At 41.9% G+C, this 19,917-nt stretch overlaps 1 protein-coding gene and 1 long non-coding RNA gene across 2 annotated transcripts in view; one reads left to right on the plus strand and one right to left on the minus strand.

Annotated features, from left to right (window-relative positions):
- The first annotated feature begins 4,145 nt into the window (after positions 1-4,145).
- On the plus strand, positions 4,146-10,933 carry LOC115652361. Its single transcript, XR_004000611.1, has 2 exons — positions 4,146-4,377; positions 8,961-10,933. It is a non-coding gene; the product is annotated as an uncharacterized LOC115652361 (long non-coding RNA).
- A 271-nt stretch (positions 10,934-11,204) lies between these two features.
- Positions 11,205-19,917, minus strand: part of USP53 (ubiquitin specific peptidase 53) — a 73,368-nt gene continuing 64,655 nt past the window's right edge. The window contains exons 15-16 of the mRNA XM_030564295.1: positions 14,920-15,034; positions 11,205-13,938 (exon numbers count right to left, since the gene is read on the minus strand). Coding sequence (XP_030420155.1) covers positions 12,942-13,938; positions 14,920-15,034 — 1,112 coding nt within the window. The 3' untranslated portion in view covers positions 11,205-12,941. The remainder of the gene's footprint in view (positions 13,939-14,919; positions 15,035-19,917) is intronic.

Genomic DNA, 19,917 nt, shown 5'->3' on the forward strand with positions numbered 1-19,917 from the left:
TGGAAAGCAGCTGATTTAGCTGTGCTAGTGACTGGTTCTGATTCCTAGCTGGAAGATATAAATGAGGCCCCAGCTCCCCAAGACAGAGTGGGAAAGAAAACTTTTTTGAGAAGTAACAGAGGGTTAGTCTGCAATGAGGTTAAAGAAGAACTGTAAAACTTAAGCAACTAGAAAGTAAAGGACCCTGCAGTATCAGTCCAAGTCAGGACTACCACTTTTGTTACTTTTTCATATTTCTTACATTTGTGTGGCAGACGAATAAAAGAGTCTCTGTAGAAGGCTAATACAGAGTTGGGCTTTGCTGACTGTTCTGTCTTCAGACAATAACATATTTTTGGAGCTAGCATACATTATGAAGATGACAATGTTAACTTAAATGGGACTAATCACATGAATAAAAGATGTGTAAAACTGGATACTGAATGTATGTAGAAGTAAACATTCATTCCTGGTTTAAATCTAATTACAAGGCCAAAACTGAATGTGATTGAATGCTGTACACACACTGGTGAAAGATAATGGCCTTTAAAGAAAAAAAAAGGGGGGGGGAGACAATTAAAGCCCTGACCCTGCAATGAGCTTCAAGTGAGTAGATTGACCCCTGTGCCTGTATGAACCCTATTAGCTTCAATGGGGCTCCATGCAGGTATGAGGGTCTTCCTACCAATTTCAGGATTGGAATCCTAATCACAAAAAAACATGTTGCAGAGTTGAACCTGTGATGCATGGCATACTGTCAATATCACTACTATACTGTAAAGGACAGAACTGATGAGCAGGCTTCCAACTTTTCAAGGATTCAAACTAAATGTTTTTGAGCCCATGAACACTCTCTTCATTGACTAAGTGAAATATTGAGTCTCATGATATGCCTTTTCCTTTCCCCTTGAATTGAGCATGCTACCTCTGCAACCCTAGACCTTTCTGGATAAGGAAGTAGGAGAAAAGCAATAGGACTCCAACCCATGTAGTCTACTGATCTAGAAACCCAAGGTAGGTGAGGTAATATCTTTTACTGGACAAACTGTTATTTGTGAAAGAGACTAACTTCTAGGCTACACAGAGCTCTCCTACTGATCTAGGTATCTGTACCACACCCAGCACTGTAACATACGTATCTGCTACATGGCAGTGCAGAACATTACCACTAGGCTACAGGGCCTGTTCTGACTTGTTTTGAAATGTGTTTCTGCAAGTGTTGTCACATGAAGGTGTGATTGCTAGGGACACTACTGTATTGCTACTGAATACCAGAGAAAGGAGACTGTGTATCATTGGATTTATACATAAAATCCTCAGATAAGTGATACAGAATATGAGGTATTATTAAAAATACTCACTGGAGACTATGCAACAAATCTGTAGAGCAGTCAGACAGACATGCTTGTCAGCTGTATATTTGTGGTATCAAAATAAAACCCCAACATCCTACAGCTTCAAGAACCCAAATCTCTAGTAGTTGAGCTAAATGAGACTCCCCATTAGCACAGAAAGGCACTTATGTCCTTTGTGAGCCAAGAACAACCTGATCACACATTTAAACCAGTACATGACAATGGCAGTCCTCCCCATTTTCATAATTTCAGTAGAATAAGTAACATCACTTGTTGTGCTATGAAAGTTTATTTCCTTCTGGAGTGCTATGCAGAATAAGGCAGAGAACTATAATTTCCGAACCCATTCAGACAATGATTTACCTCAGGAAAGGTGTTATCCACAACTGGATTATGTATGTAGATCTACAGATTAATTTTTGAATTACATTTATGTCGATGCTGCGGTTCCTCTTTGTCTAGAACACATTCTATTTAATTAAGACATACTTAAGTGGAATTTTATTAAGGCCATGTCTACACTTATAAGCTTACAGTGGGACATCTGTCCGAGAGCTCATGTAGCCGAGTTATGTGGACAGGAGAGCTCTCACGCTGACATAATAAAACCAGCTCAATGAGTGACAGCGCTTTGCATGTGAGCATTTATGCCAGCAAAACTTGTCACTCGGGTGTTTTAAGGACTAATTAAGCAGCTTTAGGTAGTAAGATAGCTGGAAACATTACAAGCCACCACCTAATGTGACAAGTCACAGGGCAAGGCCTGATGAGAAGCCAGCCCTGTGGGCTCCAAAGTTCCCTGCTTGAAAAGCAGAGGCTAGGCTTTTGTTTTGGCAAGCTGTCTGTGTGTTAAAGGAGAAAGCCAGTGGGCAGTGAGAGAACCACTTGTGAGCACAGCCCTAAGAACAGAGACAGAGCTCCACGGGGGACAGAAATGACTGGAGGGGCAGACTTGGAAATTGAGTGAGGAAACTGCTTGTGGGGTTGGGTTTTTTTGTTTGTTTTTCCTAGTTCAGGGAAAGAGGCTTTTGTGTACATTTCTTGTAAATAAATGGGATTTCATCAAAGAATTACCTGACTGATGTAACCATTTTCTCCTCCCAATGGAAACAACCTTTAAGGCTCCAATATTGACTAACTGCTTGCCCCAAAGAAGCAACGCCAGCTATAAGCCTCCGCCAAAATTGATTTAACCTGCGTTCCAGGTCCATTGTTCAGAGTTCTCTCTACGGAGGGTTCCATTATTACTATTCAGAAATTTATTGGCACATTTCTCTAAAAGCCTTTCAGCACAATTTGGGGAAAAGTTACTTTGAGCCTTCTGTCACTGGCAGATCTGAGTTATCTTTAACTCTTTAGAGTTAGGACAATCCTAATTCCTAATCTGGTGGCAGATTGCTAAACAGTATGATGCCATTTCTGCCATCTCTTACTCTTTTCTTCAAAGATCAGGCACAGTTTCTCTTTGTTAGTTTTTGGTTAGAAGTCTGATTCCTGACATTTTGAACAAATATATTCTCTTTTTCATACTAGTAGAAAGTATTTCTTTAACTCAGAATTCCTCTCTTGCATTGGCTGCACAGTGTCTCCTCTCTGGGTTTATTGTGCTTCGTATCTGCCTCTTTACAACCTCTAATCTGTGGTCACTGAGTCTATATTTGGTAAGAGTTTACCTCAAGTTTGCATATTTCACTGTGGTGGGGTAATTTGCTAGGTGACAACCAGGGTTTATGTCTAGTTTTAAACTGAACCCAACTTCGTTCACATACAGTAGAACAGGTTGGATTATAGCCATCAAATAGTTTTAGCAGTAGTTTCACTAGACATCTAATAGTTTCTTTATGGTGTTGAAGACCCCCCCCGAGTTTCAGCTACATGAACCTCTGTAGATACAAACATGTGCTTGATAGTTGAAATATTATGAACGTTTGTTTCTCTAGAGTCCTATTTATGCCAGAAAAAATTTGTTAGCCACAGCTGTTTATAAATATGACTCTTCCTGGAAATGTGCTGATACAGTTTCCTGGGCTAGATTAGAACAAAACTTAACCATATTTAAAAATATTTTGGACTAACCATTTCCATTTTAGTGTAAATGCGAACTAAGCATGGGCTGGGGATCATTTGTCCTTGAAGCCACTTTCCATCCTGGCATCTCTGCTGCCATCTCTGGAAGGTTGGGATGGATGGAACGGAAGAAGGAATGTTCCACTGATGTTACATATTTTAAGCAGCAATTTAAAAAAAAAGATGGAAACATAAGAATGTATTTATCAGATAACAGCTGTGGTCCATCTAGTCACCTTTGCTGTGAGGGCAGTGGCCAGTACACATTGTCCCACGGGAACATGCAAAATAATCGTAACGGGCAACTGTGGACTAACATGCTCATACAAGAGAATTTGCTAAGCCCCCCAGTTAGTGGATGCCTCATGCACGTGGGTTTGTGCGTTGGTGTCTGTTTTCTGAAGCTCGTGTGGGAGTTGGACTTACCCTGGCTATAGCATTCTTTCTGTGGGCACTTCTCTACTACTGCTGACGGGCTTGGAGAGCGGGACGCAGCTCTGAAGCACAGGCTGCTTGGGGCAGAGCGAGGCCTGCAGCGGCCCCACCTCCGCCCGGGGCTGATACGTTCTGTGAGTCAGCCGCGGGGGCAGCCCTCCGCCCTTGCTCAGCGGCACGGCGGTCACGTGACCAACCCAGCAGGCGCCCGCCGGCTATTTTCAACTGTGCAAAGAGCCGCCCCTCCCGAGGAGCAAACAGGTGCGCATGAGCGAGTTAGCCACGCCCCCTGGTCGCTTCCGCTTTGCTCTGGTAGCCGGAAGCAGGAGCTGCGGAGGAGGGGAGCGATGGAGGCAGAGGGGCCGGAGCAGCGGCAGCGCGGCCGGGAGCCGGAGCCGGAGCCGGAGCCGGCCACAGCGAATGGCGACTGCAGCCGCCCCCTGTCGCTCTCCGGACAGTCCTACTGGCTCGACGTGTGGCTCTTCGTCCTCTTCGACCTGGCGCTGCTCGTCTTCGTCTATCTGCTGCCCTGAGCCCGCGGGTGAGTGAGACCCGACCCGGCCTCCCCACCGACTCCCCAGTCTGTGTCCTGCGGTGAAAGCCCGGGGCGCTCCGCTGTACCCACCACCGCGGCGGCTTTTGGGCAGCCCCGTGATGGTTATTGTTGGGCGTGGGAAGCAGGGCCCAGCGCCGCTGGCAGTAGCATGTATTGGGGGTTGAAGTGTTCGGTGCCTCTGGCTGCCTTTCCGTGGAAAGCGGCCGGCAGAGTGGTTCAGGTGTGGCCGGGAAGGAGGCTAGGGGACAGTAGGTTGTTTTGCCCAGGTTAAAAATAATTCTGTTGTGGCTGTTATCTCTTGGGGAAGCCCAGGCGCGGCCATGCTTTGGAGCAGGGACTCAGACGTTAGCGCACGGCAGCCTGGTGTCAGGGCTCTGCCTTTTGCTGTTTCCGTGAAAATTCACTCGTGTTATCAATTTTTGAAACACTAGTTTGCACACGCTCAGCAAAGGCTTATTAGCAGCTTGCAGCGAAGAACTGGGAAAGTTCTGAGCAGGGGTCACCCTGGTGCTAACCAGGCGTTTCCTTGCAATGGTAGTTCTGGGCTGCCCCGCGCTATTGTGGGCCCAGGTCCGGGCATCAGAACCGAGAGTTGGGAGCAGGGGCGGCTCCAGGCCCCAGCACGCCAAGCCGCGGGGCACGCCTGCGGGAGGTCCACCGAGCCGCGGGACCGGCGACCGGCAGAGCGCCCCCCGCGGCATACCGCCGTGCTTGGGGCGGCGAAATATCTAGAGCCGCCCCTGGTTGGGAGACTGCCTCTTTGTGCTCTCAGTGCCCTCCTGCTGTGCCCTGACAGCTGGGTCCTGGAGGCTACCTGATTTGGGAACAAGAGCCAGGTTTGCAGGGGTGGGAGCCAGTGGGGGAGGGATTAGGGAACACAGGCCAGGATTTGGAGAGGCTGGACAGGGTAACCAATATGAGACGCGTGAGCAGTGGAGACTAGGGCTAAGTGAAGAGAAGGGGTCTAAGAACCAGGACAGGAAGGGGTCAAGATTGCATATGAGGGGAAGTAGGGAAAGGAGTATGCTTGAGCACGCTCCTCTCCAAAGCCTGCAATGGAGTCCAAAACTTTCCATTCCTCTGCTGTCAGTGTCTATGCAAGTGGCAAAGTCTGGTGCTTGTGGAAATAGAGGATGACAGCCTATCAATCAGTTACTCTGTTAGCTCAAGTGGCAGAGGCCTGTGCAGTGAATCTAAATGTCTCAACCCTGTTGATGACCCATGCGCATGTCAGTGTGAAGCCACATGATGGAAACTGCAGTTTTTTTTATTGCTTTTTTAAATAAAACCTTGGAAATGACACACACCCTATATTGAGAGTATTACTGAGGATGCAAAATCAAGCACTCAAAAGTTAGGAAATGCCAGAATGTCCATCCAATTGTAATGAGTGCCAAAGAAAAGTCCATGAGGAGGGTTTGATTAAGGTTCAGGAAATAAGGCATGGGGCTGCACACTGAACAATGGAAATGTAATATTAAATAGCTGCTCATTAAGTGAGCACTATCCAACCTGTGCACTGAATGAGCCAGGAATTCAGTGGGAAGAAATATGATTCATAGGCCCAAGGGTTCTGAATTAAGGTTGTCTTAATTCTGGCATTTCCTAACTAGACTGCTTGGCTTTTCAACCTTTATGTTGAAACATATGTTTAAAACAAATAAAAGGAAGTTCTTCTTCATGCAGTGCACAGTCAACTTGTGGAACTCCTTACCTGAGGAGGCTGTGAAGGCTAGGACTATAACAGCATTTAGAAGAGAACTGGATAAATTCATGGTGGTTAAGTCCATAAATGGCTATTAGCCAGGACGGGTAAGGAATGGTGTCCCTAGCCTCTGTTCGTCAGAGGATGGAGATGAATGGCAGGAGAGAGATCACTTGATCATTGGCTGTTAGGTTCATTTCCTCTGGGGCACCTGGCATTGGTCACTGTTAGTAGATGGACCTTTGGTCTGACCCAGTATGGCGGTCCTTATGTTCTTCTAACATACATTTTGCTTGTGTGTACATACATATACCTACCATCATCTATCCCTTCTTTCCTAATAAAACCCCTTGGAGTTTCCATCTAGGCAGTTGCTCATGAGATTCTCAACCTGCACTACTGTATATACCTGTGATGGGATGCTTAGCTTATATTAAACTACAAAGCATCTACTTACATCTGTGGCTTTGTCAATACAGAGTGTGCCCTTAAAAGGGTAAGTGCAGAAGTTAACTTCCCATTAGTATCAGTAATGGTACTTAATCACACTAACAGCAAAGCTGTCCATTGCTAATATACTTTTCCTGAGTGGTTGTCTTGCTCAAATATCATTTCTATTTTAGATTTAGGAAGGATGTAGAAATTCATAAGCCCAAGATATCCAAAATGAGTACAGACCTCTGATCATGGCTGGCATCTTGCATTAGAAGGTACAAGGTCAGAGTAGAAATGTCAGTTCTGTCTCTTCACTTCTGTGAGTGGGAAGTGACTAATAAGCCTTATTTAAGTGTTGCTGACTAAAGGAAAGTCCTGTCACATCTTGCTTCTGCTAATGAGAATTGCAATATTTTATACATCTTGCAGGGCTTTTTTCAAATGATATCCAACTGTACAAGCATAAAAAAACACTACTCTCTTTGCAAAAGGAATGCTGGCACACACAGAGCCAAACTCTGTGCTTGTGATCTCACTGGCATATTACTGGCTCTGTGCTACCTTACCTTCCGCACCCTTTTTCTAGAATGTGGGAGGACAGAATGAGGTGTGGCTAAAGTGTGCTCTGCTTTTGCAACCTGCTTGGTGTAAGGCTCCTTAGAGAGCTGTTAGAAGTAGTACAAGTTAGAGCAGCCCTGAATCTACCCTAATTTGTTCCAAGGACCTAATTGCTCCTAAAGCCCTAGGGCACAAGGAAGCACAACTGGTTTAAAAGCACACTTCCCTTTTTTAAGGAGAACTGTTGTTGAGCAGAGCGCTGGCACAAGCAAGAATAGAGGTGACTAAGCCCAGTAAGGTATCTTAAAAGTGGAAATCTGCAACTAGAGCTCTGATTATTTAAAAAGGATGGTGAATAAACCAAAGTTCTGACAAACAACCATTCTACAAAAATAGATCTGAAAGCTTTAGAATTTAAAGAGGTCTTTCCAGGCAGTTTTCCCATTTCCTTTCTCTCCCTCTTCTAGGTCTATTTCTGTTGAGCTTCATACCTGGCAGAAATTAAAACAGAATTAAAACTCAAACTTTCAAGCAGAGATGAGAAGGAAAAATCTATGAAAACATATGTCAAGCAGCCACAGTGCTTTCACTCATAACACAGCAAATTTCAGATGTTTAAATTTCAAATAAATAGTGGTACTAGTGACAGATCCTGATCTGGTTGGTTAACAGATGTTAGTATTAAAGTCTTTTTTTCAATAGATACATTAGAAACTTTGATAGTTTTATAGCTCAAACAGCACTGGACTGGTATAAAGGTAATTAAGTCTGATGTTCCTTTCAGTATATTGAAGAAAACAGCACCTAATCTATGGGTATATCTGTGCTACAGCAGTATCATACTATAGATCAAGGGCGGGCAAACTTTTTGGCCTGAGGGATGCATGGGGTTTCATAAATTGTATGGAGGGCTGGTATGGGGAGGGGGTTGTAGCCTGGCCCCCACCTCTTATCTGCCTCCCTGGGACTCTTGCCCCATCCAACCACCTCTCCTTCCTGATTGCCCTCACTGGGATCCCTGCCTCCTATCCACACCCCCACTCTCTGCCCTTTATCCAACCTTCCCTGCCCCCTTACTGTGCTGCCTGGAGCACAGGTGGCTGGCAGCACTACTGCTGGGCCACGCTGCTGCTGTCACTGCACAGCACAGAGCACCATGTCAGGCTGGGCTCTGCAGCTGTGCTGCCCCAGAAGCTCACAGCCCTGCCACCCAGAGCATTGCCTTGGCAGTGGGGGAGGGAGGACAGCAGGGGAGGGGCTGGGGGCTAGCCTCCTGGGCCAGGAAGGATGGTCCTGCGGGCTGTAGTTTGCCCATGTCTGCTATAGATGCTTCCTATATTGATGGAAGGGGGGTTTCCCTCTATGTAGTTAATCCACCTCTCCAAGAGGCCATAGTTGTAGTCCCCTCTACACAGGAGATTAGGACCTACTGATGATGCTCAAGGGTGCAACATTTTTCACAGCCTTGAGTGATGAAGTGAGGTTGATCTATTTTTTTTTTTTGAAGTGTAGACAACTTTGGCACAAATGCCATAAGTGGCACACAAGCTGATTTTCAATGGCACTCACTGTCTAGGTCCTGGCCACCAGTCCAGAGGGCTCTGCATTTTAATTTAATATGAAGCTTCTTAAACATTTTTAAAACCTTATTTACTTTACAATAGTTTAGTTATGTATTATAGAGTTATAGAAAGAGACCATCTAAAAATGTTAATGTATTACTGGCATGTGAAACCTTAGAGTGAATAAATGAAGACTCGGCACACCACTTCTGAAAGGTTATTGACCCCTGGTGTAGACTTATGCTTATTTCCTTTCTTACTGACCTTATACCACTGAAAATGTAACCTGCCTTTTCCATTCCTCATAGTGGCAGCTCCTATTCAAGATGAGGAACCTTATTTATGAAAACATACTGTGGATGAGTATACATGCAACAGGACAACTGGAAATGAAACTCTGAAAGCTGTTAAGCCACTGAGTGCTAGTGATACACATTGATCCATTCATGGATGTACTGATTTGAGGCGGTCTGGTTCATCTATAGCCTATTTACTTCAGTGACAATGTAAATTGTGCCTTAAGTTAAATTATTTCAAAAGTTTGAGGATACTTCAGCTTCCATAGCAGTAATATGGATTGCTCATTTGTCTTTTAGATAATGTTTAGTGTTTGAAGAAAGATCAGTTGAAAAAAATGGAACTTCAGATTGGCTGGATAGCCCCTTCTGTAGAAGAATGGGTTTAGGTAAGAAGATGTTGCCTGGTTTCTCCTGAGGTTATTGGTTATGACATCCTTTTCTGACCTGGCAAGATCAACTCCCTCTTCCAAACACTTCCATGCAGCTCTATCCCTCTGAGGCTTTTTATAGGAGCTTTGTCTAGAGACAAATAATAGCCATAATAGTAAAATTTTACTGGTGTCCTCTTAAATTACCCAGCATGACCCTATGCTGGTTGCTTACTTCCACTATCCTTTCCTACTGGAATAACCTGTAGTGCAGTGGGTACATGGAGCCACATTTTGAAAGGCATCCTCCTCTGTGCTAACCACTACTGTTATCTCCTCTAAAATATCAAGCAGGTTTTGATATCAAAATCCCTTTGTAACTAAGTAAGGCATGTAAAAAGGCAGGCCTGGCTGCTGAAAGCTTGCCTACATTTAAAGGGCTGCACTAGTGAAGATGTGACCTACACCACCAAGAGGGTTTTTCCTGTTGGCACAGGTACTCCACCTTCCTGATGGGAGAAGGTGGACATTGACAATGTTTTGCACATACAGCAGAACTGATGATTCAAACAAGGCAGAATTAGCTTTGCAGAGAATAAATATTGAAGTTTCCTACGTCTAAACTTTTTTTTCCTGTTAAACACCACCTATTCTTGCCTAATGGGTTTTATTTGAACAGCGATGCTCACAGCTTCACTTAGATAGCTGAGAACTACTCTCAAGCACCACAAATCTTCTGTTAGATGACTAACCTAATTTGCAAAAAGTTGGTGTTCCAGCATTGTTTCACTACTTTTAAACCACCTGTGTAAAAGAGAATAGAGGTAGCAGCCACAAAAGTAGTTTTTTATCTAACAGTCTGAACATGCAGAAAAATGCAACTTTGCATGAAAATAATTTGAAACTGAAATATTACAATACCTGTTAAATGCATTAAAACATTACAAAGTGTCTGTTCTTATACAAATCTATAACCAGGACATTTATAAAAAAATAGGCACTCTAGCTAAATCAGTGTCAGATTGCACATTAGTTAACGAATTAAATAAACATAGGGCACGTAGAGTAAAAACTGAAGGTGTCAATTATATAATAGTGCACGTAAAACTTATCTGGTAAACAGGTTATATACAAAAGGTTTTGCCTGGAAAGACAGCTTCAAGCAAAGCAAGGAAAGATCAATGTTCATCTAAGTGACTTCAATGAAGATTGTTGCATTTCAGAACCCCAGAAGAACCTAAGCAGCTATTCTTGAATAAACTCACCAATTATGCTCACTAGCTTTCTGGAAACCAAATTCACTTGTTTGTGTTAGTAATAGGCATTCACCTTGTTTCTTTGTATACAAGTATGAATGTTTGTTATGAACCTTTAAGAACACTTTAAGTTTGCTCTTGTATAGTATTCAGTGTTGTTGCTGTGCTGTTTAGACATTAAAAATACTACAATTCCAAATACAAGATTTCTGGAACAGTTGACAAGTTCTAGTACTAAGTTTTTTAAATGTCAGTTTAATTAACTGTGTACATAAAGTAATGCCTATCTGGTATGGGTTAAATTCATGTTTAAAAGCTATTTTTCACAAAAATAAAAAGATTAACAGTGGGAATCTTCCATGCTCTCACACATCCAAGTGTTTTTAAATCAAGTTTTCTCCCCACCCAATTTTATCCCCTATACAGAATGTAAGGATTTCAGTAGGTTCAATTTCACTTGCATTCACAGCCATACATGTTGAATGTATTTGCTTTAGATGAAAGAATTAATTCTGGAATTGATAGTTACAAATGCTACTAGGTGATTGAAAAGTATAAAGGGACTGGTTTGAAATATTTGGTCTGAGGCATATCATGTTTGCATTATATTAAAAATGACAAATCTTAGGTTGAATTCATGTTAGGAAATTGCCAAAGTAACCACAGCTTCTGTTTTATATTTTGGATAACTTAATACACATGACTGTCACCATTTGGTTGAAGCACTGTAATTCACATAGCATACAAAAACATTGAAACCTGTCTCACCACAGGGCGAGTAGAACATACATATGTAGCATTAAGCTCAGAACTAAAAGGCATTTTACATTTAACTGTAATCAGTACCAGCCAATTTTAAAAATCTAAGCACTTTCCTTTACATTTAAGAAAGCCATGAGCTTCAACTACTCATTCTGCACAGTCCTGATTTGGTAGTGTTCATTACAAGTTACATTAGTTATTTCAATGGCCAACAAATGGTACAAAGCATTAACAGATTACAGTGAAGCTGAATTCTGAACCTCCCTAAAGGGTGCAGATTCAATTAAAAGCCTATCCAAAGGGGGATGTCGATTCACCCATTCATTGAAAATACAGTCTAGAAGTGTTTTGGAGTGAGGACAAAGTTCTGTAACAGTAAGTCAAACTGACTGATCCCATAAATTTGCTCAGGTTTATGTGAGCCACAGTGATGTATTTTCAAGAGGGAAGGTGAAAAGACAGACATACATAGTAGGGTTAAATTTGATTTTGCAGCTGTATGCAATCTGATCTGAAGAATAAGGTCTTGAAATATAAATGTACTGCTTCTTAAATTAATCTGTTCAGCTATGTGACTACTTCATATCCTAAAATATTAGTTTCTACAGCACATTGCAGACTACTATATTATTTGTAGCTTACAAGCTAAATTAAATTTCAGTAATAAGTTAGTGTTCTACAAGCAAAGCTGTGATACTTTAACTACAATTTAAGTTAAGGAGCAAACAGTTGGATAAAAAGTATGTACAAATATGCAACTGGAGTTTTAGGATAATTTAAAAATCTCAATTCCTTTGTAAAAGTTCTGTTTACAGTTCATATAGACTACGCTAATTTGTAAAATCCCTCATTAAGGCATCATTTTGAGTACTAAAAATCCAATTCTCTGGGTAAACTTGCATTAAAAAAAGACACAAAGGAAATTAAGTTAGACTTTCACAGAAGTCAGATGAAGAAATAGGTAACAAATTGTTACTCATTAGGAAAAATGGTTCCATAAAGCAGATAGTTCTGATATGTACCATACTATGTATGATACTGTGCTTATCAGCATATCACTAGCTAGTTTAAAGGATTACAGGTTAATTTACACCTTTTTTCAGTCTGTGAGCACTAAGCTACAAGTGTATTAAGTTCTCCAGTAAAATGAACAACTTTGTATTTAGTTAATCTCATATGCTGACCGATCTACCTAGGTATTAATTACAAGCACACACTTTTAAGGGGGCCATTGTAACAGACTTACAAACTCATTCAGCATCATCACATGGAGGTAAACATTGTTAAGGCAAGAAAAATGACAAATCCATGGCCAAAACTTTAGCACCTTTTCCCCTGCTCACCCAGATTTGCGGAATCATTTAAACAGTCATCTTTTTTAAAAGCATGGCTGACAGGATACCTAAGTATGCAGTGTTGTAGCTGTGTCCATCCCAGGATATTAGAGAGACAAAGTGGGTGAGGTAATTTTATTGGACCAACTTCTGTTGGTAAAGGAAACAAGCTTTTGAGCTCTGGATACCTGTCACCACACACTGAGACGTCCATGTTTCCTGCCCCATAAGCAGACCATGTGAAATGCATAAGAAAATGGATTTGACCATCTACCTGCTGCAATGTATGCCTTCCATGCTAGGTTTGTATCTCTGTTCAGATGTGGGATGACTAGAATCAAGAGTACCATGGTATACAATGCCCAGATCTATTCCAGTTGGTGGTAGATGCTTATCTTTGTGGAAGCCACTGTCTGCAAAATACAGCTTGGGTCTTTGATGGTATTTCATCCTGTATGTATCTGTCATGCAGCTATCTACTGAAAAATAGGTTGTCAGAGAGACACTATCATTTGCATCAGGAGAACTAACACTTTGTCCTGTGTGCTGAGATCCTTTATTAAATATACTGCCAGATACAGTCTGACAGTCATTAACTGATGACCTAGGTGCGGAATCCAGTTTGCGAATGGTGTGCTCATTCCCTTGAAATGTTTCTTTAAATCTTTCTTCATTTGTAAATGCACCTTCTGATGCAGATTTTGAAGCAATAGCTGTTTGCCTTTCAAAACTTGAAGGATTACTCTGTAACACTTCTGGCAATTTTACATCAGCTGTAGATTCATTTTTTGATCCTAAAGAAACATTCAGAGTATATTTCTTTGGAGGTAAAGGAGGTGGAAGATTCTGGTAAATTACTTCTGGAATTTGAAGATTATTAGTTGTACCAAATGACTGATCAGCACGTTCACCAGATGAGGACAGCTCTGTATGGGACTGTTCTAACAGAGTCTGCTGAACTAAAGATACAAGCCCTGACTTTGATCCAAGAGTTCTTGTATGAGGAGACTGTAGCTCAGATGATGAGAGAAATTCATTGTTGTTCACTCTCTTTCCACACACAACTAAGAGTTCAGTGTTATAAGGGTGGGCGGAGCTGTCAGCACTGTACACTGGCATACTGATCTTCTCAAATTTATCTGGATTAAGCCTCTCTGAAGAGCTCTGTTCATCTAACTTGCCGATCTTTGTTTCTCTCTTCATGTGGTCCTTAAAATTTGGCTGTAGAGTCGATGAAGGAAATATTTTCTTGTGTGGCATCTCTGCTCTAAAATATAAACAGGTAGAGGTATTTAGGAACCAGTCAAGAGATTTCTTCACAAACATTTACACATGCAGTTTTTTTTAAAGCATACACCACACCCATAAATCCTAAATACTATGAATATGCATTTTTTTTTAATAAGGGTGTTCTTGGAGACTATTTAAATATTACCCTTGATCTGACTGGAGGATTCAGAGACTTATTTAACAAATATTCATTTAGCTCAAAGATATCAAATCACAGCAGATTTTCTTTCATAAGACATTTGAAGAATTAACAAAGCTCTGCAAAAGCTTCATAGATTCACTTCCAATAAAGAAAGCGAAATCTTGCTAAAGCACAGGATAGCATCAGGTCTGGGTTCTTTTCCTGATCCTACCACGCTGACTTTCGGGCAAGTCAGGTATGTTAAAAATTTGAAAAAAAATGTCCACTACTTTTGGTTGCCCAGTTTTACACTCCAGGTCTTGATTTTCAGAAATGCTAGGCACCGGCAGCTCCCACTGACTTCAGAAAGTCAGATCAGGGTGGTGGATAACTGGCTTCCCCATTTTTAACTACAGTTGTCAGAAGAGGGTTTGACCAATCATTTGTTGTATGAATGTGCAAATTACATCACTTTAAATTCCTGCCCTAGTTAAACTGGTTAAATATCAGATAAAGGGCCAGATTATTAAATGCTAGTTCGGTGCCTATCTGAATCTTTCAGTGCCTAAATCCCTTTAAAAATCTAGCCTAAAATTTGGGTCTCTGTTGGCTGATCTTTATAAACATCAATCAGGTCTCCTTGTCTTTTCAAAGAGAAAATATGTCAGCCTAGTCATTTTGACACACAAGCTACAGTATTAAAAGAATGTCTGAAGGCTACGTTTGAAATGCATTTAGATCTATTATATATTCTCTTTGGATCAACAAATGGAGCTCCACATGGACAGTGCATTTCAGATAGGAAAGTTTCACAGTAAAGAAACAAAAATTAATTACCTCTTCAGTGGAGGACTGTGCATCTGCAATTGAGATTCTGAAGGAAAGTTGATGTGTGGTCTGTTGATGTGTGGTCTGTAATTAGCTTCCATATTCATTTGGTCTTTCCTCAAGTCTGGAAAAAAATAGCCCAGTTTTACTTTACTTACACTAACAAAACAACATTGTTCATTATTTTCAAAATTACAATAAAAATAATATGGTCAACAAAACCACTTCCAGTAAAAACCTTCTACACCTTTTTTCATAAGTTCAATTTGTTATACTTCAAAAAAAGGTCTTTTTAATAAGAAACGCCCATTAAAATATCTACATACTGAATAGCTTAATTACTAAAAATATACCTCTGATCTCTGTTAACATCACATGCTTAAACAACTAGCAAATGGACACAGTGCATTTCTAAGATTTCTAGATGATGTGGGTCTATGGAGGCACAAGGTTAAAGGTTAACTTCAACTCCCAGAAAAGTATGAAGAAAAGGTACTTAATCCTATAGTAGCTGTGTTCAAGATATATTGACTATATATATACACACACACATATATATATACATACACACACACACACACACTATTGGTTTCCATGTCCCCCATGTGCATAAGGTCAGATTCTTTTCACCAGCAATGTCCATTCGGTCCATGCCTGTGCCCTAGATGTTCTCATGTCCCCACCATCCAAGGGCATAAAGGGGGCAGGGCAAGTGCAATTACCCTTAGTTCTTTCACCAATATAGAATCACAGAAAGGTGCACACCATAGTAGCAGAGAAAGGAGAGTCGTTGAATCCACATGGACAACACATTTTGAAGAATCACAATTACTTTAGGTAAGTAATCATTCTTTTTGAGCAATTGTTTACATGAATACTACTCTTGGTAACTAACAAGCAGTTGTCTGTTTTCTTGGCGGTAGATACTAGAGTTCCTTCTTTAACAATGACTGCAGGATAGCCCTACCAAACTGGACATCCCAACTGGAAGCCTCTACATCAAGGCGCAGTGTCTTCTAAAGGGTGGGCCAAACTCCACATACCTGCATTCCAGATTGCAGGGAGAGGGACATTCAAAAAGGCAACAGAGGATGCATGATTTCCAGTAGAATGATCTCTAATGTAGCAAGGTGAATCTAACCTGGTAAACTCATAACATGTCCTTATATAGCTGGAAACCCACTTACATAACCTGTGTGAGGGTATAAGTTCCCCCTTAACTATCAGCAAAGGCCATGACTAGACTGAGCATGTTCTTGAATGATTTTGCCTTGCTGATGTACAAAGACAGTTCTCCTTACTACACTAATTGTGTGTGAAGTTTAGCTTCTCCTGGGTTGAATGAGGTTTGAGACAGAAAACTAAGAAGCAAATACAGTGGCTGATATGGAACTCAAACCACTTTGAGCAGAAACTTCAGTGATGCCTAAGAGAGACCTTGTGTTTATGAAATCCTGTATAAGGGGGACCTGACATGAAAGCACAAGTTTTCCCTACTCTTCTAGTTAACTTACCAGACACCAGAAAAGCAACTGAAAAGTAGCAACCTATTCTTTGTACCAAAGGTTAGGATGAGAAAATCAATCCTGCTAATGCTGTATTGAGGCCTTTAAGGAATCTTGGCACAGTAGTGTGAGAAAATGTAGTATGGCCCTGGACAGGAGGGTAATGCACTGATATTGCTACTAAATGAACCCTTATGGAACTGAAAAAATTCAGACTGGTTCACAGCTAACAGTCTAATATTGCTGAAACGGGCTGTCAAGAGAGAAAGCTGGTGCTGAGATGCCCTAATGGAAATCCTCTTCCATTTTGCTTGTAAGTCAGTCTGGTTAAAAGTTTCCTGCTGGAACAGCATGTTCTGAACTTCAGCTGAACAGCTTTTTTCGGTAGATGTCAACCAGCCAGTATCCAGGCTGTTAGATGTAATGAAGCTGTGTTCAGGTATAGGACTAAGCATTGCTCTGCACAACAATATTGGGCAGGGCCAGTAGATCAATGGGGGACCTGTGGGGAGGACAGCTGTGTGGAAAGTTTTATCAGTTGTGAAAGAGGAACTGCCTATCCTATGCTAGGACTATCAGAAATGCTCTGTCCTGTGTCTTGATTCACCCTCCTCAGATCTCTTGGTATCACAGTGAATCAACAGAAAGGCATACATCAGTCCTGGCATCCAGGAGATGAGAAAGGCATCTGCCAAGGAGCCTAGGCTCAGATGCCTCTCCCCCCGCCCCCCCAAACAAAGCATCTGACACTTGTTGGCCTGGTCTGTGGCAGACATGTTTCCAGGAATCCTCACTTGCAAAAGTTGTTCTGTAGAACTGAATATTTAACAGACCACTCCTGGTTGTCTGAGAGCTTCCAACTGAGTAGATCAGCTAAGGTCTTCTAAAGGCTGGGAAGGTGCTGATCCACTAGGTGTATTCTGAATAAGATCCCACAATTCCAAAGCTACATAGCCTCCCAACAGAAGGGGGATGATCTTGTTCTTCCCTACCTGTTGACATGCATAAGTGTGAAGTTGTCTGTTAGCACTTGTACTGTGGAACCCTGAAGAGGCAAGAATATTTGCATGCCAGGCAGATGGCTCTGAGCTCTAGGACATTTATATGGAGACAGGCTTCTTGAGAAGACCATAGGGCCCTGAATCCAAAGGGGATCTAGAAGAAGTCACTGAATGGAGGAAGTCACCCTAGTCTTGGTAAGCAGAGGGTAGAGAAGAGTACTTTCTTGCAGACCTGAAGAGGGTCAGTCTTTCCACCAGTTTAACGAGATGACTTCTTCTGGGACCATGACCATCATATGCACATGGGGTCTACTGTAGATACACCGATTTGAACACTTGCATAGAGCATAGGTGAAGTCTGGCAAACCATGTCATACAGGTGCTTGAAGCCACATGTCCCAGAATTCAATCATGTTTTCACTGATTTTCTTGGGTGATTTTGAAGTTGGTTGGTAAAATCTATTATTGTTTGGAATGTGGTGGAAGGTAAACTGTTGGCCTAGATTCACTGCTCCTGCTCCAATAAAAGCTATGCTCTCAGCCACTGTGGATTTCTCTCTGATCGAGATCCAGGAAGGCAAAAAGCTGTAGGGTTACCTGAATTCAGTTGTTCTTCCTCAAATTAGCTAGTTGAAGTATGGACAGACCTGGATTCCTGCCTTTTTTTTTTTTTTTTTTTTTAATATGAGCTGCCACAATTGCCAAGCCCTTGGTGGCATGGAAAGACTAAAAGGCAGGATCCTGTATTGGTAGTGCAGCAAGGTGGTGTGATTCCCCATCACCCCAGAGAAGGACGAACCCCTCCTGACACCAGAGTGAGCGGAGCCAGCGAGTCCCATGCCTGCCCACCAGAGGTCAAGGCGCAGGACAGGACGTATAAAAGCCCGACCCCAGAGCTCACTCAGGAAGCAAATACTGGAAAGGCCAGACACCTCCGGCCTAGCTCCTGGTTGGGAGACCCTGGCAACCTATGGCAGACCCAAGAACTGGCCTGACCTGCCAATGCCCAACACCGACCAGAGCCTGAGGGAGCTGCCCAGCCTGACCCATGCCAGTTACCCAGAGGACCCCAGAGTGCTTGACCCCCTGGAGGACACCGTCCAGACCAAGGTACCTCCAGAGGGGAAGTAGGAAGTAACCTGGGGGCAGCCGACCCTAGTCTGGCTGCAACACTGCCAGAGCTTACATCAGTGTGTTGCCGCCAGGATCCCCACTAACTCCACAGCAAGCTTTCTGTCACTGCCAAGATTTCTGAAAATAAGAGGTGGTTGCCATCAGGAGACCAAGACATTAAAAAAAAATCTCTGGTGGTTCTATCAGGCTTTTGACACTGACATCAAATCTGTTGCCTGGGGAAAGCCCCAGACTGAAAAGCAAATGAAGAAATGGAATAGGATTGCCTATGGTAGAATCTGTCTCCTTCAGCTTTCTCTTTTGTCTGATAGTAATACTGGGCAGAGGAGTGCTGTCTAAAAGATGGCTACTAGTATTTGCACTTTCTTCTTGGAGCAGAAACCATGGATCCAAAGAGCAGAAGTCAGGAAAAAAGTTTCCTTTATCTTAAGAACCTCATACTCAAAGCCATTCTGCCAAAAATATCTTAAAATGTTGTTCAATAGAAAAAAGTAGAAATTTTGTCTTGAATTCCTTAAGTTTCCACTCCCGGTCAATATATTAAGTTTAGATCCAAAATTAGGATATGGGCATGGAAGAAGTTTAACTTTTTAAAATAAAAAAATAAGCTAACACATTTTAGCTTAACAGTTGCTACTAGGTTTACTGTGATTATAGTTAAACTTTCAACATTCAAACTCTGAATTCATATCCCACATATCAATCATTTGGTTCTTATTTTTATCTAGTTATGTTTTCCACATAATTTGCTCCTTACTCCCCATAAAATGACTAATGTGAACTGCAGTTCCTAGCTAAACAATTCAGTCAATGATTTTACTGAATTTTGTTTCAGGAGCTGTGAAGTCCCTCGGTGAAACGGTTATGTAAATTGGACACAAGGAGGCAGCAGCGATTTGCAAGCAATCACTAGACTGTCACCAGGGCAGGCATTCAATCATAGCCGCTCACAGACACTGGGAGGTTTGTGCCTTTGGAATTCCAGCTAATTTAAAAATAGATGTGCTATTTTTCTCTTCTGCTGACATGGAGATCCATGCATGGTTAAAACCAGAGAGAGAGTGAGTCTACTGGGGAATTTTGGCTCCAGGTTCTTTGCAAACCTAAATATGATAGATGTTAGCATACTGCACAGTAGATGCCTCAACACCATCATAAAAAACTCAAACAATAAGATAATTTTGGCATTTCTCAAATACAAGCCAGTCAGATTTTTGGGACTCAACTTCTAACTTAAACATCTGAATAGATAGTCTTGTTTTTAAAAGACTACAACAGCCATTCTTCTATCCACTGAATAATCTAACTCCACTCAACCCCGCCAAAAAGATGAAGATTATATTTCCACGTTTTAGAAAATATTTTCT

This window comes from Gopherus evgoodei, chromosome 5 (assembly GCF_007399415.2).
Source record: "Gopherus evgoodei ecotype Sinaloan lineage chromosome 5, rGopEvg1_v1.p, whole genome shotgun sequence".
In the NCBI taxonomy this organism is placed as follows: Eukaryota; Metazoa; Chordata; order Testudines; family Testudinidae; genus Gopherus; species Gopherus evgoodei.